Source organism: Leucoraja erinacea, unplaced genomic scaffold (assembly GCF_028641065.1).
Source record: "Leucoraja erinacea ecotype New England unplaced genomic scaffold, Leri_hhj_1 Leri_941S, whole genome shotgun sequence".
NCBI classification, from domain to species: domain Eukaryota; kingdom Metazoa; phylum Chordata; class Chondrichthyes; order Rajiformes; family Rajidae; genus Leucoraja; species Leucoraja erinaceus.
This window is the reverse complement of record NW_026576885.1, coordinates 819-10,775: the sequence shown is the minus strand read 5'-3', so window position 1 is coordinate 10,775 and position 9,957 is coordinate 819. Positions and strand designations below refer to the sequence as shown.

The window sequence follows — 9,957 nt, the reverse complement described above, 5'->3', positions numbered from 1 at the left end:
TTGGGAGTATAGATAAGTCTTGGCTTAAAGGAGTCGATGGAGGGGGTTGTTCGTTCTGATGGGAAGGGGGATGCTGCTCAACAGTCTAGGGGCTGCAACCACAAAGGCACGGTCGGTCGCCCCTGAGCTTATGCCTAGACCGCGGGATATTCAGCAGCCCCAAGTTGGCCGATCTCAGGGGCCTGGAGGTGGAGTGGTGGGTGAGAAGACTTTTTATGTAGGTGGGGGCAGGACAAGCCCATTGAGGGCTTTGTACAAACATGGAGGGGGATCTTGAAGTTTATACGGAACTGCACAGGGAGCAGTGGAGAGTTTTGCCAGGATCGAGGGGGGGGGGGGGGGGGATGTGGCCCCTTTTTCGGGTGCCCGTCAGGAGTCTCGTACACTGCGGCGTTCCGGACCAGTTAGACCAGGGGTGGGGAACCTTTTCATGTTGGAAGGCCAAAGTTTAACATTCATAGCAAAAGGATTTGAGTATAGGAGCAGGGAGGTTCTACTGCAGTTGTACAGGGTCTTGGTGAGACCACACCTGGAGTATTGCGTACAGTTTTGGTCTCCTAATCTGAGGAAAGACATTCTTCTTGCCATAGAGGATTTGAGTATAGGAGCAGGGAGGTTCTACTGTGCAGTTGTACAGGGTCTTGGTGGGACCACACCTGGAGTATTGTGTACAGTTTTGGTCTCCTAATCTGAGGAAATACATTCTTGCCATAGAGGGAGTACAGAGAAGGTTCACCAGACTGATTCCTGGGATGCCAGGACTTTCACATGAAGAAAGACTGGATAGACTCGGCTTGTACTCTCTAGAATTTAGAAGATCAAGGTGGGGGGGGGGATCTAATAGAAACTTACAAAATTCTTAAGGGTTTGGACAGGCTAGATGCAGGAAGATTGTTCCCGATGTTGGGGAAGTCCAGAACAAAGGGTCACAGCTTAAGGATAAGGGGGAAATCTTTTTAGGACCGAGATGAGAAAAACATTTTTTTTCCCCACACAGAGAATGGTGAATCTGTGGAATTCTCTGCCACAGAAGGTAGTTGAGGCCACACAGTTCATTGGCTATATTTAAGAGGGAGTTAGATGTGGCCCTTGTGGCTAAAGGGATCAGGGGATATGGAGAGAAGGCAGGGATGGGATACTGAGTTGGATGATCAGCCATGATCACATTGAATGGCGAATGGTGCAGGCTCGAAGGGCCTCTACTTCTGCACCTATTTTCCATGTTTCTATTAAGTTACCTGTAATCAAATAATGCCGCATCCAAGAAACATCAATTAGATACACGTCAAAATGTACATTATTTTGTTAAAATAGCCCTCATGACTTACTAATATTTTAATTCTGGCCCTCAGTCAGGGAGGATTATTTTGTTCCATCTTCTTGTACTCTTTGGTATTTTAAACGGGTTCATTTTTAATTCATTTTAGATTGTCCCTGATGTGTGTAGGATGGTGTTAGAGAGACATAGACATTAGATGCAGGAGTAGAGGCCATTCGGCCCTTCGAGCCTGCACCGCCATTCAATATGATCATGGCTGATCATCCAACTCAGTATCCCGTACCTGCCTTCTCTCCATACCCCCTGATCCCCTTAGCCACAAGGGCCACATCTAACTCCCTCTTAAATATAGCCAATGAACTGTGTGGCCTCGACTACCCTCTGCGGCAGAGAGTTCCAGAGATTCACCACTCTCTGTGTGAAAAAAGTTCTTCTCATCTCGGATTTAAAGGATTTCCCCCTTATCCTTAAGCTGTGACCCTCTTGTCCTGGACTTCCCCAACATCGGGAACAATCTTCCTGCATCTAGCCTGTCCAACCCCTTAAGAATTTTGTAAGTTTCTATAAGATCCCCCTCTCAATCTCCTAAATTCTAGAGAGTATAAACCAAGTCTATCCAGTCTTTCTTCATAAGACAGTCCTGACATCCCAGGAATCAGTCTGGTGAACCTTCTCTGCACTCCCTCTATGGCAATAATGTCTATTCTTCAGATTTGGAGACCAAAACGGCACGCAATACTCCCGGTGTGGTCTCACCAAGACCCTGTACAACTGCAATAGAACCTCCCTGCTCCTATACTCAAATCCTCTTGCTATGAAAGCCAACATACCATTCGCTTTCTCTACTGCCTGCTGCACCTGCATGCCTACCTTCAATGACTGGTGTACCATGACACCCAGGTCTCGCTGCATCTCCCCCTTTCCCAATCGGCCACCATTTAGATAATAATCTGCTTTCCCGTTTTTGCCACCAAAATGGTTAGTGTGTGCGGGGATCGCTGGTCGGCACGGACCCAGTGGGCCGAAGGGCCTGTTTCTGCGCTGTGTCTCTAAACTATACAGAGCTGAAGAGAGGATGTAAAAACAAACAAACAAGGCCACTCGATGTACTTTAAAAAGAGGTGCAGGTTTAATAGGACGAGACAGTGAACTTTAGATCGATCGATTGAAAGATATAGAAACTGGCCCTTCGACCCACCGATCACCCGTTCTATGTTATCCCACTTTTGCAACCACTGCCCACATTCATAACACAATTGGCCTACAAACCTGGGGCGCTGGAGGGGGGGGGGGAGAACGTGCAAACTCCACACAGACGGCACCCAACATCAGGAGCGAACCGGGATTCCTGGCGCCGTGAGGCAGCGGCCTCGTGCCACGAAACAGTCGAGGCTAATGCGGGGTGGACAAAAATGCTGGAGAGAAACTCAGCGGGTGAGGCAGCATCTATGGAGCGAAGGAATAGGTGACGTTTCGGGTCGAGACCCTTCTGATACATAAGGGAAGGGAGATAAAAATGCTGGAGGAATTCAGCGGGTGAGGCAGCATCTATGGAGCGAAGGAATAGGTGACGTTTCGGGTCGAGACCCTTCCGGGTCTCGACCCGAAACGTCACCTATTCCTTCATTAACTCCAAGAAGACCAAGGAGCTCATTGTAGACTTCAGGAAGTCCAGAGGCGGCACGCACACCCCCATCCACATTAACGGGACGGAGGTGGAACGTGTTTCCAGCTTCAGGTTCCTGGGGGTCAACATCTCCGATGACCTCTCTTGGACCCACAATACCTCTACTCTGATCAAGAAGGCTCACCAGCGTCTCTTCTTCCTGAGTAGACTGAAGAAGGTCCATCTGTCTCCTCAGATCCTGGTGAACTTCTACCGCTGCACCATCGAGAGCATCCTTACCAACTGCATCACAGTATGGTATGGCAACTGCTCTGTCTCTGACCGGAAGGCATTGCAGAGGGTGGTGAAAATTGCCCAACGCATCACCGGTTTCCTCGCTCCCCTCCATTGAGTCTGTCCAAAGCAAGCGCTGTCTGCGGAGGGCGCTCAGCATCGCCAAGGACTGCTCTCACCCCAACCATGGACTGTTTACCCTCCTACCATCCGGGAGGCGCTACAGGTCTCTCCGTTGCCGAACCAGCAGGTCGAGGAACAGCTTCTTCCCGGCGGCTGTCACTCTACTCAACAACGTACCTCGGTGACTGCCAATCACCACCCCCCCCCCCCCCCCCCCAGACACTTATTATTATTTATTCAAATCGTTTGCTATGTCGCTCTTCCAGGGAGATGCTAAATGCATTTCGTTGTCTCTGTACTGTACACTGACAATGACAATTAAAATTGAATCTGAATCTGAATCTGAATCATCAGTCGGAAGAAGTGTTTCGGCCCGAAACGTCACCTATTTCCTTCGCTCCGTAGATGCTGCCCCACCCGCTGAGTTTCTCCAGCATTTTTGTCCACCTTCGATTTTTCCAGCATCTGCAGTTCCTTCATAAACAGGATAATACGGGGGGGGGGTTTTCGAGGAGACAGAGAGGGCAAACCAGACGACTGCCGGTGACGGACACTTCCTCTGCCGGCCAGCGTCTCACACACAGCAAGCGGAGGCTCGTCGGTTGGTGTAAGCGGGCAGGAGTCGTTAGTGCAAGGAGCAGAGGGCGATCCGGGGCGATCCTTCATGGTTGGGACCCCCCCACTCCGCGCCCACAAAGGTTTCCGGGCAAGGAGGAGAGGGCACGCCGGTCTCTCAACAAGAGGGTGTGAGCTACAGGGGGAGGTTGAGCAGGGCTGGGTCTCGATTCCATGGAGCGCAGGAGGATGAGGGGGGGCGATCTTATAGAGGTGTACAAAATCATGAGCGGAATAGATCGGGCAGAGTCTCTTGCCCAGAGTCGGGGAATCGAGGACCAGAGGACACGGGTTCAAGGTGAAGGGGGAAAGATTTAATAGGAATCTGAGGGGCAACTTTTCCACACTTTTCGAGGGTGGTGGGTGTATGGAACGAGCTGCCGGAGGAAAGGGACTATCCCAACGTTTGAGAAACAGTTAGACAGGTACATGGATAGGACGGGTTTGGAGGGATGTGGGCCAAACGCGGGCAGGTGGGACTAGTGTAGATGAGGCATGTTGGCCGGTGTGGGCAAGATGGGCCGGTGTGGGCCTGTTTCCATGCTGTATCACTCTATGGCTAGTGTAGATGGGGCAAGTTGGGCCAGTGTGGGCAAGTTGGGCAGAAGGGCCTGTTTCCACGCTGTATCACTCTATGACTAGTGTAGATGGGGCATGTTGGCCGGTGTAGATGGGGCATGTTGGCCAGTATGGGCAAGTTGGGCCGAAGTGCCTGTTTCCGCGCTGGGACTGCTAACTCCAGAACATCGAGCGCGTGCAGCCCGACCGGACCTTGGAGCCGGCGCCGAAACACGGCGCGCGGAAATGCGCGCCAGAGGAATTTCACCGTGCCGGACGCACAAGCGGCGCGTAACGCACGGCGGGGGGTGGAGACGGGCGCGGTCACTGGTGGTAGTAACGCTGTCCCTGCCCGTGCTGGAGGTAGGCGTGGCGCGGGGCAGCCTGACCCGTCGTCTGGAAGCCAGCCTGCAACGGCACAAGACCAGGACATTAGCGGCAGATCAGGACACGGCGGCTCAAAGCCGAGAGTCAGCAACCGCCGATTCAAGCCATTCACCAGTTATAGCAGTAGAATTAGGCCGTTCGGCCCATCGCGTCTACCCTGCCCTTTATCATGGCTGATCTCGGCCTCCTAATCCCATTCTCCTCCCCAAAACACCCTGTCTAATCAAGTCCACTCCGCCATTCAATCACGGCTGATCTATCTCACCCTCCCAACCCCATTCTCCTGCATTCTCCCTGACATCCGCACTAATCAACAATCTATCTGTATCTCTGCCTTAAAAATATCCACTGACTTGTGGCCTCCACAGCCGTCTGTGTGGCAAAAAAACCCCACAGATTCACCACCCTCTGGCTGAAGAAATTCCTCCTCATCTCCTTCCTTTTAATTCTGAGGCTGTGCCCTCTGGTCCTAGACTCTAGACTCTCCCACTAGTGGAAACATCCTCTCCACATCCACACTATCCTCATCTCCTTCCTAAAAGAGCGCCCTTTAATTCTGAGGCTGTGCCCTCTGGTCCTAGACTCTCCCACAAGAATCTTTTCTCTGTGGGAGCTGCTTTCTCTCCCCTAGTGCTCTTGTTCCCACTAGACATACAGCGGCCATTTTGTCCCGTACGCCACAGTTTTGAGTTCGCGCTACCCCCCCGTTCACTCACCGCGAGGGTCTGCTGGGGTGGGGTGTCGTGGGGGAAGCCTCCAGGAGACGCAGGTCGCTGCGGGTGAACGTAGGCGAGTCCGGCCTGCAAGATTCATAGTCACAGAGTGATACAGTGTGGAAACAGGCCCTTCAGCCCAACATGCCCATCCCAGCCAACATGTCCCAGCTACACTAGTCCCAGAGTGATACAGTGTGGAAACAGGCCCTTTGGCCCAACCTGCCCATCCCAGCCAACATGTCCCAGCTACACTAGAAACATAGAAATTAGGTGCAGGAGTAGAGGCCATTCGGCCCTTCGAGCCTGCACCATTCGCCATTCAAATATGATCATGGCTGATCATCCAACTCAGTATCCCGTACCTGCCTTCTCTCCATACCCCCTGATCCCCTTAGCCACAAGGGCCACATCTAACTCCCTCTTAAATATAGCCAATGAACTGGCCTCAACTACCCTCTGTGGCAGGGAGTTCCAGAGATTCACCACTCTCTGTGTGAAAAAAGTTCTTCTCATCTCGGTTTTAAAGGATTTCCCCTTTATCCTTAAGCTGTGACCCCTATATCACTAGTCACAGAGTGATACAGTGTGGAAACAGGCCCTTCGGCCCAACTTGCCCATTTTTCCAATTTGTTTTCTGCAGTTCCCACGTCCCAGGGAGTAAGCCATTTTCCAACGGAGACGAGGAAACACTTTTTCTCACAGAGAGTTGTGAGTCTGTGGAATTCTCTGCCTCACAGAGGGCGGTGGAGGCCGGTTCTCTGGATGCTTTCAAGAGAGAGCTAGATAGGGCTCTTAAAGATAGCGGAGTCAGGGGATATGGGGGAGAAGGCAGGAACGGGGTACTGATTGGGGATGATCAGCCGTGATCGCATTGAATGGCGGTGCTGGCTCGAAGGGCCGAATGGCCTCTACTCCTGCACCTATTGTCTATTGTCCCTCTCGTGCCCCCGGGACTGGCTGCAGTTCCTAGGACGCGAAAACAAATCCGCCTGCGGGCCGGATGAATTCGGGTTGGGGGCCGGATGTATTCGGGTTGGGGGCCGGATGTATTCAGGTTAGGGGCCGGATGTATTCGGGTTGGGGGCGGGATGCGGCCCTTGGGCCGGATGAATTCGGGTTGGGTGCCGGATGCGGCCCTTGGGCCGGATGAATTCGGGTTGGGGGCCGGATGAATTCGGGTTGGGGGCCGGTTGCGGCCCTTGGGCCGGATGAATTCGGGTTGGGGGCCGGATGAATTCGGGTTGGGGGGCCGGATGAATTCGGGTTGGGGGCCGGATGAATTCGGGTTGGGGGCCGGATGAATTCGGGTTCGGGGGGGGCCGGATGAATTCGGGTTGGGGGCCGGATGTATTCGGGTTGGGGGCCGGATGTATTCGGGGTGTTGGGGGCCGGATGAATTCGGGTTGGGGGCCGGATGAATTCGGGTTGGGGGCCGGATGAATTCGGGTTGGGGGGCGGATGAATTCGGGTTGGGGGCCGGATGTATTCGGGTTGGGGGCCGGATGTATTCGGTTTGGGGGCCGGGTGCGGCCATTGGGCCGGATGTATTCGGGTTGGGGCCGGATGAATTCGGGTTGGGTTTGGGGCCGGATGCGGCCCTTGGGCCGGATGAATTCGGGTTGGGGGCCGGATGAATTCGGGTTGGGGGCCGGATGTATTCGGGTTGGGGGCCGGATGAATTCGGGTTGGGGGCCGGATGAATTCGGGTTGGGGGCCGGATGCGGCCCCTGGGCTGTAGGTTGCCGACCCCCTGCTCTAAAGATCCCACGAGTGATACTTACAGAATCCGTGAATCCAGACTGTTGGTTCGCATGTTCCAATTGCTTCTGGAGAGGAATAGTCGTACTCGGGGAAATAAAGCCTGTGGTCAAGAGGGAGGCAAATAATCATTTAGTCGTGGATGACGGGAAGCATAAGACAGCAAACCAAAGATCCTATAGCAAGATAGACCACTCCTGCTAAATGCAATGGGCTGACATGTAGTGCGGAACGTGGACATTTTTTCCATCCATTTCAGTAACCGGACCCCACCCGACCCGCAGTGTAATCAACGTTGCGGGAGAACAGTTTGTGTTAATAAATTAAAATTCTGAAAATGAGAAGATTTTTACCAAATAACTTTTATTTTTTACGAGGATGTTTCCGTAACCGGCTCCCGTCTCCGCGCTAGTTATCCTACGGGATCTTTGGTGCGCAGACGGAAGCCGGTTACGGAAATGGCGGCCGAAAATCACCCATGACCGTACAACGTCTTTTTCGTCGAGTGGGCTATCTTGCTCGCTGTAGGATCCTTGCAGTGGAAGGACCAACTGCCGGAAGAACCCAGCGAGCCAGGCAGCATCTGCGGAAGCAGAGTAGTGGTTGACGTTTCGGCTCCAGATCCACGTGAAGGGGAGATTACTTTCAGTTTTCAAAGAGGCCCTTCGGCCCATCGATGTCTGTGCTGACCAGCGATCACGCCATAAGCTAGCACTATCCCACACACTGGGAACCATTGACCCATGAACCTGCACGTCTTTGGAGTGTGCTAGGAAAATCCACGGGGACGCAGGTTAGAACGTGCAAACTCCGTACAGACAGCACTCGTAGTTGGGATCGAACGAGGGTCTCTGGTGCTGTGAGCCAGTTACTCCACCGCTGCCCCACTGTGGCGGTGGGATAGCATCGAAGTGTGTGTGTGTGTGTGGGGGGGGGTGAGCGATGCTGGGCGTGTTCTCGATCCGCCATTTTGCAGGGCAGCATGGTGGCACAGCGGTAGAGTCGCTGCCTCAAAGCGCCAGAGACCCGGGTTCGATCCCGACCACGAGTGCTGTCTCTGCGGAGTTTGCACGTTCTCCCTGGCCCCTGCTTCTTTGCTGATCATCCCTTCGTTCCTGCCTTCTCCCCATATCCCTTGGTTCCGTTAGCCCCTAAGTCTCTCTTGAAAACATCCAGTGAATCGGCCTCCACTGCCTTCTGTGGCAGAGAATTCCACAGACTCACAACTCTCTGGGTGGAAAAGTTTTTCCTCATCTCAGTCCAAAATGGCCAACCCCTTATTCTTAAACTGTGTATGACCCCTGGTTCTGGACCCCCAACATTGGGGACATAGAAACATAGAAATTAGGTGCAGGAGTAGGCCATTCTGCCCTTCGAGCCTGCACCGCCATTCAATATGATCATGGCTGATCATCCAACTCAGTATCCCGTACCTGCCTTCTCTCCATACCCCCTGATCCCCTTAGCCAAAAGGGACCATTTTCCTGCATCTAGCGTGTCCAATCCCATTACGAATTTTATATGTTTCGATAAGATCTCCTCCCAGCCTTCTAAATACAAGCCCAGTCGACCCATGACCTACTCCTGCACCTATTGTCTATTAATTGGCTTAGGTAAAATTGTAAATTGTCCCCGGTGTTTCAAGATTCAAGATTCAAGATAGATTTAATTGTCACGTGTGCCTGATGGCACAGTGAAATGAATTCCCATACAGCCATACAATAAAAATCACCAGGACACAACACACTATAGGGTTTGACGTAAAACATCCCCACACACACAGCAGAATCAAAGTTCCCCACTGTGTGGGAAGGCACCAAAGTCAGTCTTCTTCCTCCACTATTCCCCGTGGTCAGGGGCTCCCCGTGGTGGCAGTTGCCGCTACGGGCGGCCCGATGTTCAGGACCGCACGCCGGGGTGTTAAAAGCCCGACGTTGGGGCTGCGGGACGTCCTCAGCGGCGTGGACAGAGTCTGCCGGAGTCTGCGGCTCCCAAAGTCCGCAGTGTGCAGGATAGTGTTAGTGTGCGGGGATCGCTGGTGGTCACGGACAAGGTGGGTCGTAGGGCCTGTTTCCGCGCTGTATCTCTAAGGTCCACCCCACCCCCCCCCACTGTAGGTGTGCATCGGGCTCCTTACCTTGCTGAGGGGTGAAGTGTCCGTGGACGGCGTAGGCGGTTTGCTGGTGTGGGAGGTAGGCCGACATCGCTTGGAAAGCTGAAGGTCCTGGTGCCAGAACAAGCGAGGACAGTCAATAGCAACCGTGGCGCCACGCCACGCCACGCCACGCCACGCGGAGACGGGGCCCCTTCGGCCCCACGTGCCCACGCCAGCCTATCATGCCCGGCCTGTCAGTACCCTTCAACCCAACTGTGTGTCTGTGTGCGCAAGTGTGTGTGTGTGTCCGTGTGAATGAATGTCTGTGTGCACGTGTGAGTGTGCGCGCGCATGTGTGTGTGTCTGCCTGTGTGTGAGTGTGTGTGTGTGCATGTATGTCTGTGTGTGAGGGTGCGTGTGCATTTGTGTGTGTCACTGCGTGTGTGTGCGTTTGTGTGTGAATGTGAGTGTGTGTCACTGTGAGTGTGTGAGTGTGCGTGCGCGTGTGTGTGTGAGAGTGCGTGTG

The 9,957-nt window shown here is 53.4% G+C and overlaps 1 protein-coding gene across 1 annotated transcript; it reads right to left on the bottom strand.

The window, feature by feature from the left end:
• Positions 1-2,386: 2,386 nt before the first annotated feature.
• On the bottom strand, positions 2,387-9,612 carry gps2 (G protein pathway suppressor 2). The gene is made up of 4 exons (XM_055631860.1): positions 9,474-9,612; positions 7,360-7,439; positions 5,579-5,662; positions 2,387-4,883 (listed from the first exon to the last, which is right to left on the bottom strand). The coding sequence occupies exons 1-4, from the start codon at positions 9,538-9,540 to the stop codon at positions 4,800-4,802; spliced, it is 315 nt and encodes a 104-aa protein (XP_055487835.1). The 5' UTR covers positions 9,541-9,612; the 3' UTR covers positions 2,387-4,799.
• Positions 9,613-9,957: the final 345 nt, after the last annotated feature.